Raw genomic sequence first — 18,325 nt, 5'->3', positions numbered from 1 at the left:
TACACGTTACCTCATTTATTCTCACAACATGCCTGTGAGGTAGGGAGGGGCGGGACTGTCCCCATGTTACAGAGGAGGAAGTTGAGGCACACAGAGGTCAAGTGACTTGCCCAAGGTCACAGACGGCGGCCAAGCTGGAATGCGGCCCCAGAGTGGGCCCTGGTTTCCCCGGGCCCCTGCAGCAAGCCTGGACACGAAGACGCGTCCGGCGCCAGGTCCCCCCCCCCACAGCAGATCAGAACCCCGAGGCCGGAGCCCGCTGCCAAGACCCGCCCCGCCCCACCCCGCCCCGCCCCACCCCGCCCCGCCCCGCGGGCCTTTGCAGCTCAGGGTCCGGACACCCTGGGAGTGGGGCTGAGGGGCGCGGGAGAGAGGAGGGTTGGGGCGAGAAACAGAAGAGAACAGAAAACTCAGGCTGGGCAGATGGGCCCGAGGGCGGGGGAGGGGATGGGACGGGACGGGAGAAAAAAAAAGGGGGGCTGCTTACACACAAGGTCTATATTTTTACACACACTTGTACACACACCTAGATATAGTACATGTAAAAATATATGCTATTCACACTCCCGCCTCCTGCTAGGTGCCCCGCGAGCTGGGCGTGGGTGAGCAGATGGGCGACTGTTAAATATACTCTAAGTTCTATGTGCATATGTACACGACATACAGACACCGCCGCCCGCCCCCCGGCGCTGGACACGGGCGCTGCCAGGGCTGGAGGGCCCGCTCTCGTCCCCCGCGCGTCACTCTCAGCCAGACGATCCGCGGAAGGAAGACGGGGCCGGAGAGGTGGGCGCGTGGCGACCCGGGAGGAGCCCACCGCTCAGTCCGGCCCAGGGGCGTTCTGGGCCTGCCTGGGGGGCGCGGAGGGGGGTTGTGTGGGGGGGGCAGTGGGCGCTGTGCCGCAGGGGCGGGGAGGAAAGCTACATCTGCGTGTGCACGCGTGTGTGACTGTGTGTGAGCACTTGGTGGGAGGGGTTGGGGGATGCGTGTCCGTCTCTGTTCTCTGGGCCCCCAGCCCCAGAAAGGGCCGGGGACCAGCCAGCTGCGAGTCGGGATGGTGACCCCTGTGTGAGCTCCGAGGGGGGAGAGAGAAACAACTGAAGAATGAAAATTCCAAGGTCAGAGAGGGTCAGCGGGGGGGAGGAGGAGGGACAGGGCAGATGCCCAAGGCTGCCCCTTCGGACGGTCGTCTTGTAAACAAGCTAGAGTGGTTCTTGTTAGAACAGGTAAAAAGACCTCGGGCCGGGCGGGGGGCTGCCTTGGTCCATCCATCTGGTCCACCACGGCCAGCAGGAGGAGGAAAAACGTTGGAAAGTTTTGTGTTTTGTTGACATCTTTTTGGGTGAAGACTTCGTAATCTAAACCTGGGAGGGACCCAAACAAGCCAAATCGTGAGCCCTTGGATGCGTCAATTGGAAAGTTGGCTCAGGGTCTCGAGACAGAACGACCGTACTTAAAGGTTGAGAAAATTTTGTTCCATTTGCATTTAGTTTTTGTGTTTTTTTTTTTTGTTGTTGTTGTTGTTGTCTGTTTTGTTTTGTTTTGTTTTTAATGACTTAAAAGCGTTGATCCTTGCTGGTACTCAGAGCCGGGTCTGGGCCTCGGGGACATAGATCTCGATGCTGTCCGCACTCTCTGTGGCCGAGTTCTGCCGCACAGACGCGGCCCGTTTGGCTGCCAGCAGTCTCTTGCGGGCCTCCTGCCTCTGCTTGTCCCCCGCGTCTGAGGCCTTGTCCCGGCTCACCGCCGGCTTGGATTTGGCTGGCTTCTTTGGGACCGGAGGGGGTGGTTTCTTCTCTTCCTTTAGTGAGACAGTGAGGGAAGGAAAAAATAAAATAAAGGTGCCACATTGCACATGCGTGTGGCGCTACCTAGCCCCGACCACATGCTGGCAGCTGCCGCTCCCCCACCTCCCGCCCGCCCCCCACACACAACGCGCAGGTGGAACGAGGAAGCCACGAGAAGCGATGACGGTGGGGCCAGCACAAGCACAGGAAGCAAGCTTAGACGCGCAGGAGGTTCAGGCGGGAAGGGATGGACCCATCGACCGTGCCCAGCCCTGCTTGGAACCACCGGGATCCCAAGGCTTGGGCAGAAGGGGACCGGGCCTCGGGGCTCCGACATCACACTTCATGTGCGGGCCACAGTCCCACAGCAGTGACCCTAGGGTCGCCGGGGCCACTGCTATCCAGTGGGAAGGAGGCTGGCCCCAGGGGAAGAACCTCTGTTGGGTCCCCAAAGTTCCACCAGCCTGTCAGCGACCACGTGAGCAGCCACCTCCCGGGACCCCGCCCACTGCAACCTTTGTGACATGCGGGGCAGGACAGGGCATGCGTGGGGGGTGGGGCGGGCGGCATGCTGGGGTGGGCGCCGAGCATGGACCCCCACCCCCGAACGTGGGTGATGGACGCGAGCCCCCAGCTCAAAGACGACACACGGAGACGGGGGCCAAGCAGCACTGACCGATGTGGCAGCGTTATTGCCGACCAGGAATTTGTCCCTGGACTTGCCCTCCGCACTGCTCCATGCTCACCTTCCTCTTCTCGGGGGTCTCCACCAGCTGCCAGCTGTTGGCCTTGAGGTGGTAGAGCTCGTCAAACTTCATGCTGATGTCCTCGATGGACAGCTGCAGCAGGTCCCAGAACCCGGCCAGGTCCTGGGCCGTGGGACGCGGGTTGGCGTCAGGGTTCTGTTGGGGGCGGGGAGACGGGGCATGAGTGGGGCAGGCGAGGCAGGCATGGGTGCGGCACCCTGCACCCTCCCCTCAGGGCGGCTATTCTCCCTCCCGGTAGGTGTGTGTTTGGGGTCTCTGAGTGACCAGTGGCCAGTCAGCAGCAGCTCTGAAAGTCAAAGAGCCTTGGGAGGGACCCAGACTGTGTCCCTGCGGTGTCCAGAAGGCCCGCAGGAAGGAAGGCGGGGCTCATGACTGTTCCCGCGCTGCGGGGAGAAGCCAGCAATGGCTTGCGGGTGGCGCCCATTATGTGGCTTCTCTCTCATCCACCCCTGTTTGGGTCACACCTGGCGATGCACAGGACTTACTCCTGGCGGTGCTCGGGGGACCATATGGGATGCTGGGAATCGAACCCCGGTCAGCCGTGTGCGAGGCAAAGGCCCTACCTGCTGTGCTATTGCTCCAGCCCCTCATCCACCCGTCTGTGGCCAAATGTCCTTCACGCCTGCCCCAGGGAAACTCTGCTCTCTGCAGTAAGGCAAGAGTGAAGGAGGCCCCGAAAGCCAGTGCTGGGGCTTTTGTTTGTTTTGTTTCTGGGCCACACCTGGCAATGCTCAGGGCTTACTCCTGGCGGTGCACAGACGAAATAAGGGAAATAAGGGACGCCGGGGACTGAACCCAGGTCAGCTGTGTATGAGGCCGGTGCCCCGCCTGCTGTACTATCACTCCAGCCCCTGGTGGTATTTGTTTCATACAGGCTCACCAAGTCTGGGGGCACAGGGGGCGTATGCGGTGTTAGAGATTGAACTCTGGCCCCAAAGTGGTGCCATTCCATTATCCTTACCTTGACACTTTCTTTTAGTATACGGATTATTATTTTTTTATGATTTTTGCTTTGGGGGCCACACCCAGTGGTGCCCAGGAGACCATGTTGTGCCGAAGACGGAGTCCAGCATCTCTCGGCCCACTGAGCTCCCGCCCGGCCTTGGAGAGCATGCCCTACTCGGACAGCACTGCTGACCCATTCTGGACTTCTGTGTGGGCCGTGTTTCAGAAGTCCAGAGTCGAGAGGGTTGGCAGGACATGTGTCTTGTCATCCTTCTCGTGCCCTGAGGCAGCAGCGACAGGTCCCGGCGAAGAGCTGAGCTAGGAGTCACGGCAGGAAGAAGAATCAAACTCACCAAGTTTTGCTCGCAGAGGCCCCGGAACTGCTGGAATTTCTGAGACATCAGGAGCTGGGCACTGCCCACTGCACTGAGGACTTTGCCTAAGACTGAGAGAGACAAGACAGGGAGGGCTGAGTGGAATGCAGGGGCCGGGGGACAGAATCACGGCTTCCATCTTCCCAGCCCATCTTTGGACAAAAATCTCTATTTGTCCACAGCGCCTGGTCATCGTTTTACCCCTCTGCTAACCCCCTCTCACTGTGAAACACGTGAGTTTTTCACGGGTGAGCTTACCCCACCCTCTCGTTCCTAAACATGATGGCAAAAGATATGAAAACTGAGTTTAAATAAAAAAAAAAAATAATTCCAAGAAAGACAAATCACTAATATAAACTTCAGGAAGAAAAAGAATATCCGGTTAGCCTAATAACTACTAAGAGAAATTCTGAAGCTTTAAAATCTTCCCAGAGGTCCTGTGAAGTTTAATGGGTGAGATTTTACAAAACCTTCAAGGGAAAGATGACACAATAGTCCACTTTAATTACGACCATAAATCTAGAAGCCTTCCATTCTCTGCTCAGACTTTATTTAACAGAATAGTTAGCCATTAAATGCTTAGCTCAGGAATACAAGATTGATTTTTTTTTTTAAAGTGCAATTTCCATGGGCTGGAGTGACAGCACAGCGGGTAGGGCACTTGCCTTGCACGCGGTAGACCTAGGTTCAAATCCCAGTATCCCATATGGTCCCCCGAGCACCACCAGGAGTAATTCCTGAGTGCATGAGCCAGGAGTAACCCCTGTGCATCGCCGGCTGTGCCCCAAAAACCCAATAAATAAATAAATAAATAAATAAATAAAGTGCAATTTCCAGTTTTCACACTGTGGGCAGTGAAGGACTCTAACTTCCACCCCTACCCTCTACTCGTCTTCGAAATCACTGAAAAGCTAAATAACATCAACAAGAGACTGAAATGCGCCTTGTGTGGGCAGAACTCTGGCACAGAGTGGGTGAGGTGTGTCCTCTCCCGAGGCAGGTCCTTGGGGTGGAAGGGCTTAGGTAAAGGTGGAGAGCGGTAAACACTGAGGAACCAGGCCAGGAATCACTCATTTGCAACCAGCAGGGAGAAGGGGCTGTAGCTTTCCAGAGCCTGGCTAGGCACCAAGCGGCCAGAGCTTAGGGCCTTAGCAGCCTTCTAGGTGCCTGGGGGTGAAAGAAGGCTCAAGTGTGGGGCTGGAGCGATAGCACAGCGGGTAGAGCATTTGCCTTGCACTCGGCTAACCCGGGTTCGATTCCCAGCATCCCATCTGGTCCCCCCCGAGCACTGCCAGGAGTAGCCTTTGTGCATTGCTGGGTGTGACCCAAAAAGAGGAAAAGAAAAAAAAAAAGAAGGTTCAAGTGTTTTCCAGCCTTAGGGGCTCCTACTAGCCTGGAATATAGCCTGGCTCCAGGCCCCTTGCCAACCCAAAGTATATAAAAAAAAAAAGTTTGCTCTATTGAGAAATTAGTAAATTAAGGAAGAAGCACAGGCACTAAGCAGATATTACAGTAACAGCAAATACAGTAACAGAAGAACACTTAACATTTAACATGTGACATTTAACCATGAAAAGGCGTAAGCAGAGACAAGTGAGAGGGCGCAATGGTAAGACACCAGAAGGGGAACACATGCGCCCCCCCAGGGGCCAGAGCGGTAGTGCAGCGGGCAGGGTGCTAGACTCCCATGAGGCGGACCCAGGTTCGAGAACACAACCAGGAATGGCCCTCAGCACTGCAGGGTCTGTCCCCTCACCAAAAAACAAACAAAACATCATTAGCAACAGCAACAACAACAAAACACATAAGCTTTGAACTAGGACACAGAAAATCAGAGCCAAGTTTCTCCCTGGAAACAGTGCAGAGATGGTGAAACCCTGCCGAGGAGGAGACTGATGAAGCTCCTGGGATACAATCCTTTTTTTTTTTTCTTTTTGGGTCACACCCGGCAATGCACAGGGGTCACTCCTGGCTCTGCACTCAGGAATTCCTCCTGGTGGTGCTCAGGGGACCATATGGGATGCTGGGAATCGAACCCAGGTTGGCCGCATGCAAGGCAAATGCCCCACCCGCTGTGCTATCGCTCCAGCCCCAGGGATACAACTCTTAACCTGCCTGACTGCGGAATGGGACAGAGCTTCGGGGGTGATTGGCAGAGTACACGTGTCTGGCTAAAGAATTCTCTCTTTAGGGGGCTGGAGCGATAGCACAGCGGGTGGGGCATTTGCCTTGCATGCGGCCAACCTGGGTTCGATTCCCAGCATCCCATATGGTCCCCGAGCACCGCCAGGAGTAATTCCTGAGTGCAGACACAGGAGTAACCCCTGAGCATTGCCGGGTGTGACCCAAAAATAAAAAAATAAAATAAAATAAAAAATTTTCTCTTTATAATTCTAAACCATGAGGCTACTCTGGGGTGTTTCTAAGAAAGAAAAGGGCTGAGAGGATGGCTCAGTGAGCTGCTCTGCATGCAGGAGCCCTGGGTCTGCTCCTTGGGACCGCAGGGCTCCTAATCACCACCAGGTCCGGCTCATCAAAGCAAAGGGCAAAGGTTGGAGCAGACATCTCTCCAGAGGTATCTGCAGGGCCAGGGCAGCCTGCTCACATCAGGTCACTGCAACTCTACAGCCCAGTGAGATGCCACTTTACACCCATAAGGGGGGCTATTATGAAAGCAAAACCGCACCCCCCCAAATATAGAAAAGGGGCGCTTGGGGTGTGGCTCAGTGGTAAAGTGCTCCCCCAGCACTAGATGGTCTGCTAAGCACTGCCAGAAACAGCCAAGTCCAGAGATGAGAGAACAGAGCCCCTGAGCACTGCCGGAGGTGGGTGCCCACTCCCTGCTACCCACCCCTGCACCGCCACCTCCTCCCCCATGAAAGAAAACAAGTCCTGGCAAAGTGACAAAGATGGTGGAGAAACTTGTGCAGAAACTAGAACATTTATGCAATACAAAATAGTAACTGCTCTGGTAGAAAATAATTTTGAGAATTCCCCCAAAAGTTTAAATATAGAAATGCCATACAGATCACCAATTCCTCAGTGTATACGCCAAGCAGCTGCACATAGGAACAGGACAAAGAGAGCACAGCGGGTGGGCACTTGTCTTGCACGTAGCCAACCAGGATTCGATCCCCAGCACCACAAATGTTCTGAGACTTGCCAGAAGGGACCCATGAGCACAGCTTGGAGTGGCTCAAACCTCCAGCCCACCGTGCTGCAACAGCCAAAGGTTTTAACAACCCGTCAATAAACAAAACATATATACATACAGTGGGAAATTACTCAGCATAAAACGAAGTTCTCATACATGCTATAATATGGATGAACCCTGAAAACATAATTTTTTATTATTTATTTATTTATTTTTGCTTTTTGGGTCACACCCAGTGATGCACAGAGGTTACTCCTGGCTTTGCACTCAGGAATTACTCCTGGCAGTGCTCAGGGGACCATATGGGATGCTGGGAATCGAACCCGAGTTGGCCACATGCAAGGCAAACGCCCTACCCGCTGTGCTATAGCTCCAGCCCCTGGGTTCAATCTTTGTACCCCATATGGTCCCCCAAGCACTGTCAAGCATGATCCCTGCGCACAGAGCCAGGAATGATCCTTGAGTACTGCAGGGTGTGGCCCAACAATAAAAAAACAAAACATGTATGAAGTGTCCTGATATTGACCTAGAATACTAGAGCAAGGAAACGATCAGACAAAGGGGAAATGCAGACATTTGAAGAGAGTCATCTGCTTCGGGTTCTGTGGATACAAAGGCCCGATTCGCTCTGGAGCACTGCGTAGTCGAGGCTGCTGTCTGTTGCTTGCAGACCTTTAGAATGTGCCTGTGGCATGAACCTGGCACGGACTCCTGCGAGCAAGGGAGCTGGGGACACTCAAATTTTAAGTTGGGGTAGGGGGGACACAGCTGGTAGTGCTCAGGGGTTACTCCTGGTGGGACTCGGGACCATATGGGATACCGGGATCAAACCTGTGTCGGCTGCAAGGTAAGAGCTGTTGTACTTTTGCTCTGGTCCCCGAACCTCAAATGTGTAACAAGGCCCAGAGCAGCCGAGAGTCAAGCACCACCCAGGCTCCTTTTTTCCCCTCTTTTTTTCTTTTTGGGTCACACCTGGTAATGCACAGGGTTTATCTTGGCTCTGTGCTCATGAATTACTTGTGGTAATGCTCGGGGGACTATATGGGATGCTGGGAATCGAACCCAGGTTGGCCATATGCAAGGCAAACGCCCTACCCGCTGTGCTATCACTCCGGTCCCCCACCCAGGCTCCTTCACAAGCTATGTGTCGCTTGATTTCAAAACTCTGAATCTCTGGCGACAGCAGGTAAGAAGCTTGCCTTGCATGCGGATGACCTAGGTTTGATCCCCAGCATCTCCTGTGGTTGCCCCGAGCACCACCAGGAGTGATTCCTGAGTTCAGAGCCAGGAGTTGTAACCCCCGAGCATCACTGGGTGTGGCTAAAAAGTGAAAAATAAAATAAATTTTTGAATCTGGTGCAAGTAGCAGGGTGTGGTGGCGGCGTGCTGCCCTTTTCCACGGTTGCTTCCATCTCTGGCCGGAACCTACTTGGGATTCTGGAATCCAGCACCGCTTTGAATGACGGGAAGACCTTATGAATGGATGCCAACGAGGGCATCAAATGGCAATAAAAAGAGAAGTTTGGGTTCTGGCACTACCTCAAACATTTTTTTGGGGGGGTGGTGGTGTGGGGGAATGTTTGGCCACACAAGGCCAGGCTCAGGGCTTACCCCTGGCTCTGTGCTCAGGGGTCATTCCTGGTGGTGCTCAGGGACCATATTTGGTGCCAGAATTGGAACCACCATTTGTGGCCTCTACAACTATGCACAACAACAACAAACTGAAAACGAGAATAACATAGGAAGTAGCTGGTCCTAGGCATTTACCCAGAGGCTACTGAAGCACTCCTTGGAAAAGGCACTCGAACCCGTATACTGTTCAGAACACGGGGACCAACCTCGACGCCCTTTGGCAACCCTCACCGTGCTCGACCACGGCTTCTGTGACAGGGTGGGTGGAGCCTGAGTGGGTGATGCTAAGCGAGGCCATGGATGAAAGACAAACACCGCAGGGTCTCACTCACACCAGAACCACGGTTAACAATCTAGCAGAATACACGAATAAAAAAACAAACTCGCTTTTTGATCCGCCATCTGCGGTGGGCCCACCGCCAAGATGCAGGATTTCATGAAAACCCTCATGGGGAAGACTATCACTCTCGAGGTCGAACCCTTGGATACGTAGAAAATGTCAAGGCCAAGATCCAGGATAAGGAAGGAATTCCACCCGATCAACAGAGATGGATCTTTGCTGGTAAACAACTTGAAGATGGACGTACTTTGTCTGACTACAGCATCCAAAAGGAGTCCACTCTTCATCTCGTTTTGAGACTTCGGGGTGGTACAAAGAAAAGGAAGAGTAAGTCTTACACCACTCCCAAGAAGAATAAGCAGAAGAGGAAGAAGGTTAAACTGGCTGTCCTGAAATACTACAACGTGGATGATAATGGCAAAATCAGCCGCCTTCGCCGGGAAGGCCCTTCAGATGACTGTGGTGCTGGAGTGTTTATGGCCAGCCACTTTGACAGACATTATTGTGGCAAATGCTGTCTGACATACTGTTTCAACAAACCAGAAGACAAATAATTTACCTGTATGGGTTAATAAAAGGCATGAACTCTTAAAAAAACAAAACAAAACAAAACAAAAACCCAAAAAAACTGTGCCAATATGCTGGCAACCACAGGGAGGGGGCCTGGCCAGGTGGCGGGGGTGGGGGAGGGGGTCACTGTAAGAGTTTGACGGCACTAGAGCTGGAGGTGGGGCGGGGTCCCAGCATCCCATATGGTCCCCTGAGCACCGCAGGAGTAATTCCTGAATGCAGAGCCAGGAGTGGCCCCTGCACATCGCAGGGTATGACTCAAAAAAACAAAAAAACAATCAAAAAAAGGAAGGAAAAAAAAAAGAATGAGGTGGAGATGATCAGGTCTATGCACATCGAATAGTATGAAACTGTATTCCCTACGTTTTATAGTTTTGCAAACAAATGGTAAATCAATAAAATTTACTGCAAAAAAAAAAAAAAGCAGGTTGCAGCAAAAATTCTCTGGAGACTCCAATTCTGAAGTTCCCCCGTGTCTGATCTGGTACATGTGCTTAATTTCTTTTGTGAGGCTCTCCTCTTTCTCTCTCTCTCTCCCTAAATCTGTCACTGTCATCCCGTTGCTCATCGATTTGCTCGAGCGGGCACCAGTAACATCTCCATTGTGAGACTTGTTGTTACTGTTTTTGGCATATCCAATACGCCACGGGAAGCTTGCCAGGCTCTGCTCTGCGGGCGGGATACTCTCGGTAGCTTGCCGAGAGAGATGGAGGAATTGAATGAACCCAGGTTAGCCGCGTGCAAGGCAAATGCCTGACCTGCTGTGCTGTTGCTCCAGCCCTATCCCTAAATAACATTTCTAGTCCCCCAAGCCCACCAGGAGTGACCCCTGAACTCAGAGTTGGGAGTAAGCCCTGTGCATCACCAAATGTAGCCTCCTGCCCCCCCAAATAAATAAAATGTTTTCTTTGCTCTACTAGATTTAAAAAAAAGAAGAGGAAGAGGTAGAGAAGATAGAAAGTATTTCTCTGATTTCTCTCCTGAGGGTAAAAGCCAAGTCCTAGCTGAGGTCGGGGAAGACACTGGCTGCGTCCCCACATCACTCCTGACTCCTGCAGCACCCCCAACGCCCCCACGCTGTGGCAGGCAGCTCTGCCCCCCACCCCCGCAGTTCTCTCTCTGGCTCTTTTTGCACCAAGCCTCCCTCCCTCCCTCCCTCCCTCCCTCCCTCCCTCCCTCCCTCCCTCCCTCCCTCCCTCCCTCCCTCCCTCCCTCCCTCCCTCCTTCCTTCCTTCCTTCCTTCCTTCCTTCCGCACAGTGGATTTCCCTTATCCAGGAGACCTTCCCAGGCCACGTCCCCTGGGCGTGGGACACAGCCCCTCCCAAATAGTGCTCACAGTCTGGCCTTTCCCTCTGAGCCATAAACCATCATCTTCCAGGGCGTATGCCTGCTTATCTATTTGGTTATTTTCTGTCTCCATGAGCAGAAACTGCTACATCTCTAGAGGCGAGACTAGGATAAATGAAGGCCACACGAAGGGATGCTCCCGCCCTCCAACTCTCACAGGCCAGACCGTTACACAAGACACAGCGATATTCCAGAGGCACTGAGCACACAGTGTTACAATCAATGACACAAATCCGAGAGGAAGCAACTGGGTAGAAGATCAGCCGCACGGTTCCAGAAATGATTATCTGAGTGCAGCATGCCTGCCTACTAGCAAGAATGAATTTGACCATGCAAATATAAAAATCATTCATTTTGTATGAATAGAAAAACTAGAAAGCACCAGAAGTAAACCTGGTAAACATATGTCAGACCACTGGAGAAAAAAATGAATCCGACTCCAACAGAAGGCCACCAGAGGAGAGCTAAGTAAACGGGGCAGTGAACAGTCTTCCTCGAGGAGCAAGTAACATCTGCAGACGTCAGGCTTCCCAAAATTAACCAATAAGCTCTATTTCCAGTCACTGTTCCAGCATCTTTTTTTTCCATGAGGCGTTTAACAGACTAATTCTAAGATTACTACTGGATGAATAAAGATGTAAATACATTTTTTTCCCCTTTCTGAACAAAAACAAGGAGTCCCTGTTCCAGACACCAAGGCCTGCTAAGCTGACCACAGACGCAGAGGTGGCAGTGCTCTGTGACACACCTTCTCCCACCAGAGACGCCAACAACACACTACGGGGGTGTGAGGAAATGGGGCCCGAGGGCACAGCTGCTGGGACCGTCGCCTGGTTCAGCCTCTTTGGAAAACAACATGGACACGCCTTAAAACACTAGGAGCTGATCGTCCATGGGTTCCAGCAAATCCACTTTTTGGCATGGATTCCAAGGGCCCCAAAACTCTATTCGGAAAATACATCTGCACTCCTATGTTCACTGCAGCTACTGACAAGAGCCAAGATCTGGACACAACCCAAGTGTCCGAGAACAAATGCCTGGATAAAGAAACCATGGTACCCACACATATCCACAGCAGAATACGACTCAGCTCTTAAGAAAAACAACTGAAACCAAGCCATTTGCTGCTGTGTGGATGGGTCTGGAGAGGATCATGCCGAGAGAAGCTAGTCAGGAGGAGAGGGTCTGACATAGGAGGATCTCCCCGCCGTGGGAGATTTGAACATCGTGAGGAAACAACATAGGCCTCAGCAACTGAGACTGGGTGATCGCAGGAAGCTTATCACTGCAGGGGGAGCAGGGCAGAGGGCTGGGGGGTGGCACTGGGACAAGGTAGAGAGAAACTGACAATCCAGGAGAGGGTGTGGTGCTGGAACGCTCTGTTTGCATAAAACCCTGCTATTAATTATTTTTTTAATTTTAATTTTTTTTCTTTTTGGGTCACACCCAGCGATGCTCAGAGGTTACTTCTGGCTCTGTGCTCGGGAATTACTCCTGGTGGTGCTTGGGGGACTATATGGGATGCTGCGAACTGAACCCAGGTCAGCTGCGTGCAAAGTAAACGCCCGACCTGCTGTACTCTGGCTCTGGCCCCAACCTTGCTATTACTGTTTCAAATAAATCACAAAGAAACTTAGGAAACGCCAGAGGACAAAAAACAAAATGCAGTGCACCGAAATTTAAGGAACGCAGCAAAAAGTAGCATGAGGGGGACAGTTACGCCTGTAAACACACAAAGAACTTAAGACATGTTTTAGAGAGAATAACAGACGTAGTGGAACAGAATAAAGGGCTCTGTCACAAGCCCTCGGAGATACCTTTTAACCAGGGCACCAAAGCCAGTGAGGAAAGGATGGTTCTAGAACAAAGGGCACCAGGCATACTGGGTTCAGGTTACTTCTCACCCCACTGCAGCCGCCACATCGCAGTGACCCCCGCCCCACACCTTTAGCACTGATCTCGGAGAAAGGGGAGCCACGCTGTGGCAATTCACAGGCATATCAGGGCTGATGGCCCGGGCACCCTTGGGAGGGGAGCAGGAGAGTCCCCGCCCTGCTGAGGCCCGGGGAAGCCGCATCCACACCCCACAGCCGCTGTGCAAAGGGCCCACCCTCACTGCTGCACGGCTCCTCTCTGCAGAAACACCCGGCCAGCGGAGACTTCCAGATACACCGACTCCTGGGCTGGGAGCTCTGGGGACTTCTCTGCCTGGGGGCGGGCAGCCGCCCCTCCAAACTGCCAGCAGCCCCCTCAGCCCCCCTGCAGCCCACAGACGGCCCGGCCACGCAGCTCATCTTGTTGGTTTTTTTTTTTTTTGGTTTTTGGGTCACACCCAGCGATGCTCAGGGGTTACTCCTGGCTTTGCACTCAGGAATTACTCCTGGCGGTGCTTGGGGGACCATATGGGATGCTGGGGATCGAACCCGGGTCGGCCGCGTGCAAGGCAAACGCCCTACCCGCTGTGCTATCGCTCCGGCCCCTACGCAGCTCATCTTGGAAGAGACGCCAGCCAAGCCGCTGAGACGCGCAGCCGTGACCCCTCCAAACTGCACAATGCTGACAGCCCCGCAGGAGCACTGCACATGAGATGGGGAAGCAGACGGGAGCCCACAAGGTTCAGTTAGCACAGACGGTGCGGCGAGTAACAAGCGGCCCAGTAAACCCTCTGACAATGAGGACGACTCCCTCGTGAGATAAAACAATTTTCACAAATTTTCTTTAACTGAAGTGTTTTCTTTCTTTCTTTTTTTTTTTTAATTTTCTTTCTTTTTTGTTTTTTCTCTTTGGGTCACACCCAGCAATGCTCAGGGGTTACTCCTGACTCTGCACTCAGGAATTACTCCTGGAAGTGCTTGGGGGATCATGTGGGAAGCCAGGGATTGAATTTGGGTTGGCCGTGTGCAAGGCAAACACCCTCCCCATTGTACTATTGCTCTGGCCTGTATATATATATAGCCATTGTAACAAACAAAATAAAATAAATTATTCCTGGCCTGCTGAAATTTTTTTTTTCCTGTCCTCAAGCTGCATCGGCCTCAAAAGGCCATGGCAAGGGCTCCCTCTAGAGGCCTGCTGGAACAGCAGTGGGGGTGACCAGAAACACAATCCCGTTGAAAGGGACCCTCCTGAATAACACAGGAAGGGACAGTGTTTTCTTAGTTGTTCCTTCTCACTGGAGAAACAACTGGTATGAAGTGCAGTTTGGAAAAACATTCTTTTCTTTTTGGCCACACCCAGTGGTGAAAGACACCAGGACTTTCTCCTGGCTCTGCACTTAGGATTCACGCCTGGTGGGTGTTGGGGGAACTTACGGGACACTGGGGATCAAACTCGGGCTGGCCACTTGCAAAGCAAGCGCTGTGCTTATAGCACTACCGCTCCAGGTCCGGTTCTCTATTAGTATTACTATTATTTTTTTAGCTTGTCCTTCTATCAGAGCCTGCCCTGTGCTGAGAGGGAGATGCGGGGGGCGGAGGGGGGCAGGGGTCCTGCCAGACACCCCTGACAGACAAACACGAGGCAACAGGAGAAGTCTGGTCAGAACCCTCAGCCTCAACTGCTGCTAGTTTCAGTTTTCAGTTTTAGCTGGTGGTGCTTGGGGGGGACCATACGGGATGCCAGGGATCAAATCCGGGTGTGCTTTGAGGAAGGCAAGCGCCCTACCTGCTGTCCCATCCCTCCGGCCCGAGACCCTCAGCTGCTTTAACATTAGCAGTAGCTGTTTGTCACCAAAAGCAATCACAGATCACACTGTTTTCCTAAAATAATCACAAAGATCAGAAGTTTTCCTAAAATGTCATTGTCTTCATTTTCTTTTTTTTTGGGGGGGGGGGCTTTTTGGGTCATATTCGGCAATGTGGCAATGTCCAGGGGTTACTCCTGGCTCTGCACTAAAAAGAAATTATTTCTGGAGGAGCTCGGGAGACAATATGGGATGCCAGGGATTGAACCCAGGTCAGCTGCATGCAAGGCAAATGCCTGACCCGCCGCTGTACTATGGCTCCAGCTTCCACTGCCTTCATATCTTCCAAATTCCAGTAGTTTGCTAGATCTTGTTATTTATCACCCTAACAAATATCACTGTAGCACTGTCCTCCCATTGTTCATTGATTTGCTCGAGCGGGCACCAGTAATGTCTCCATTGTGAGACTTGTTACTGTTTTTGGCATATCGAATACGCCACAGGTAGCTTGCCGGGCTCTGCCGTGCGGGCAGGATACTCTCATAGCTTGCCGGGCTCTCCGAGAGGGACGGAGGAATTGAACCTGGGTCGACCGAGTGTAAGGCAAATGCCTTTCCTGCTATGCTATTGCTCCAGTCCAACAAATATCACTGTCATCCTTTATATTATGGTAATTGGGATTCCTCTGTTATTGCACTTTTTTTTTTCTGGAGGGGAGGGACATACCTGGCAGTGTCTGACGGCCACTCCTGGCTCTGTGCTTAGGGGACCATGTGGTGGCAGGAACTGAAGAGGGGTTGGCCATGAAGGCAGCCCTTTTCCCTGACCACCTGTGTTGTCTTTCTCCCTGGCTCCTGGCTGCTTAGCTCCGGACTGTGATGTACTATTGAGGGAGAAGGGCCTGGGCGGTGGAGAGGGCGCCAAGCACTCATCTAGCGCAGCAGGAAATCAATGTATAGTGATGCCTAGTCCTAGAGGGCGCCGTCCTGTCACACGACAAAAAGTAGTATGAGGGAGAACAGAACAGACAACTGAGCGGCGAGGGTCGCAGCACAGGCTCGGCCAGCCCCCATGGGTGCTTCTGGGGGGTCTCTGGCATCTCTAGGCTGGTACTGTCTTACTCTGGGCCACGCAGATGGCGGAGCCAGGCAGAGCCGGGACAGAACGCCAGGGCTCCCGCGCTGCGCCAGCCCCGACCTGGCCCCACTCCTGCAGGCACTACTGTTTGAAGAGTCCTCGGAGGGCGGCGGGTGTGACATCAAAGCTGGGAACGGCCCGGAGGCCGGAGACGCTCACTGATGTGCTCTCTGAACCATCAAAGGTGCAGGCCCTGGCCGCACCCACCCATCAGGGGGACGCTGCTGGCTCTGTCCCCCTGGACACTCGGGGGCCCCCGACCTTCCACGGAGGGGCGTGACCTGGGAACTAGAGCTTTGAGGAAACGCAGCGGATACAAGGTGTCGCTCTGGGGGCAAGGCCCGAGCCTGTAAGCAGGTCACCAAACCACTCCTGGCACCTTTTTTATTGAGGGGGAGGGGCTGAGGGGTTGGGGCCACACCCAGACGTGCTCAGGGCTGATTCTCTCTCCTGCTGGGGCTTGGGGGGCCCTGGGCGGTGTCAGGGATCAAGCAGGTGTCTGTGTGCCAGACAAGTGTCCTATTTGCTGTGTATCTCTCTGCTCCTCACCTCTCCCCATTGTCAACCAACCAACCAACCAACCACCTGTGAATCTAGTAAAAATCTTTTTTGCCTACTGCTTTCCTGGGAAACAGAGCAGAGAGAAACGTAAGATTTGGAACAGCAAGTTATTCTGTCTCACAGGGCAGGCTGGGGGGCAGGGGGGGGCAGTTTCCCACCCACTGGACCCGCCAAAGAAGAAGGTTCCATTAGGCACCGGCTCTGGGCCATGTCCAGGCCTCACTCAAGACAAGGAAACTGAGGCCTGAGCCCTCCCAGTCCGGAATCATTCCTGGAACAAGGTGTGATTTGGAAAACGGCGACGCAGGGGGAGGGGGCGGGGGGCGGGCCCTGGGGCTCACCTTCTTCCGAGAGATTGTTCTCTTTGGTCTCCTTGTCCATCTGGCAGCACCAGCCTTCCAGCCTCTCCGTCTCGGCCTGCAGCAGCTTCAGGAACCAGTAGCCGTCGCGGCGGCAGGCCCCGGGCTGCGCGGGCTCTGCCGGGGAGCTGGACGAGGACTCGAGCCAGGGGTCCGGCGGGGGCAGCGAGGACGCCTCCAGGGCGGGGTCGCTGTTGTCTCCATAGGAGAGGTTGCGTTTGATCTGGGCAATCTTGGGGGCCTGCCGCGGGCCAGCATCGATGCTGATGGAGTTGGGGTGCGGGGTACAGTCGGGGAGGCTTCTCTCGGACGACTTGCAGCTCGAGTCATTGGCATCCTGGGTGTCCGAGTCGGTGTCCCGGCGGGAGGACATGCTGAGCGAGGGGACCGTGCTTCTGCGGGGGCGGGGCGGGGCGGGGACAGGAAGGAGAGAGCGTCACCATGGACCGGGCCAGAGACCGGAGGCTGCCCGACCTGGACACACGGCAGACAGAGAGACACATCTGCTCACCATGCGCCTAAAGCAGGTCCCACAGCGCCCTCTCATTCTCGGCTCAGCCCTCGCCCCGCCCGCACCCCACACGCACACGCACACACGGACACAGTCATAAGGTTGTCTGTTTACTGCAGTGGGGCTGGGAAGACCACCGACACAGGTGTGGGGGAGCCTGGCCCGGGGGGCCCCCCCCGCCCCTCCGCGGCCCGATTAAGCTCACGGGGAGCAAGGTGCGTCTGCCCGCCCGCCCGCCGGCTGGCCCAGCAGCCTCCCGTGCCAGGGGCGCCCCCACCCCACCCCCCGCCCCGCACCCCCAGCCCAGCCTGGCCGTCAGAAATCCAGCAGGGAGAAGTGGGTGGGGGGGAGAACAGGAGGAGGAGGAGGCGGCAGGGGAGGTGAGAGCGGAGGGGGGGAGAGGCGGGGGGAAGCGGCCGCCGCCTCCGTGCCACTTACCGCCAGTCGTCCTCTACCTGAACCCCGATGGACTGGAATTTGGTAGCGGGACTGGGCTCCTCTTTGGACACTGGCTGAATGCAGTCAACCTTATTGAAGGACACGACAGCCACGGCACGGAGACGGGGACAAAGACAAAAAAACAAACACCACACTCGCCGCTGGAATCCACACCAGTGGGACGATGCAGAATGGACGTGTGGACGCACAGACACGAGGCATGCGGACACGGCACGTGGGCCCGAGGCCGGGCCGGGCCAAGCCGGGCACTGCTCATTCGCGAGGAGGCGGGCGGGCGGGCGGGGGGGGTGGGGGGGCGGAGATGACTGGCTTTCCCTACTCTGAGGAGGGGGCCATCACATCGATCGCTTGGGGTCCGTTGTCCTCCGAGAGGTGGGAACCGTTCCTTCTAGTCCTCTCCTTTACACGCATCCGAGAGAAGGAGGAGAAGAAAAAAAAAAGAGGACGACGGAAGAGAAAGAAAACACACACACACACACACAAACCACAGCCGTTATCTGGTGCTGCTGAGGCCTGGGGGTGGGGGGCACTTTCTGGGGGCAAAGAGGACAAGCCTGAAGCTTGGAGGTCGCTGGGCATTGGGGTTACCATCCTGGGGCTTGTTCATGGGGGGGGGGGGGTTTGAGGTTCCTGATGGCACGGGGTGGGGCGGGGTCAGAGCTGAGCCAGTGCTGTGGCCGGCACAGGCAGCGGGTCCAG

General features: G+C 54.4%; 1 protein-coding gene and 1 pseudogene across 6 annotated transcripts in view; one reads left to right on the top strand and one right to left on the bottom strand.

Annotated features, from left to right (window-relative positions):
- DLGAP4 (DLG associated protein 4) overlaps nucleotides 1-18,325 on the bottom strand; it is a 180,962-nt gene continuing 162,637 nt past the window's right edge. For 3 of the 6 annotated variants that reach the window (XM_055138632.1, XM_055138633.1, XM_055138636.1), the window contains 5 exons: nucleotides 17,606-17,694; nucleotides 16,639-17,051; nucleotides 3,853-3,944; nucleotides 2,534-2,689; nucleotides 1-1,801 (listed from right to left, as the gene is read on the bottom strand). In XM_055138632.1, coding sequence (XP_054994607.1) covers nucleotides 1,583-1,801; nucleotides 2,534-2,689; nucleotides 3,853-3,944; nucleotides 16,639-17,051; nucleotides 17,606-17,694 — 969 coding nt within the window. In that variant the 3' untranslated portion in view covers nucleotides 1-1,582. Of the gene's footprint in view, nucleotides 1,802-2,463; nucleotides 2,690-3,852; nucleotides 3,945-16,638; nucleotides 17,052-17,605; nucleotides 17,695-17,945; nucleotides 18,026-18,325 lie in introns of those variants that run through there. The other 3 variants (XM_055138637.1, XM_055138634.1, XM_055138635.1) reach the window with 3 other exon arrangements.
- LOC129404878 (ubiquitin-40S ribosomal protein S27a-like) lies at nucleotides 7,522-9,585 on the top strand (annotated as a pseudogene).

The sequence above is a fragment of the Sorex araneus genome, chromosome 5, assembly GCF_027595985.1.
Source record: "Sorex araneus isolate mSorAra2 chromosome 5, mSorAra2.pri, whole genome shotgun sequence".
Taxonomy (NCBI): domain Eukaryota; kingdom Metazoa; phylum Chordata; class Mammalia; order Eulipotyphla; family Soricidae; genus Sorex; species Sorex araneus.
Note: the sequence above shows the minus strand (reverse complement) of the source record. Positions and strands in the feature narration are given on the sequence as shown.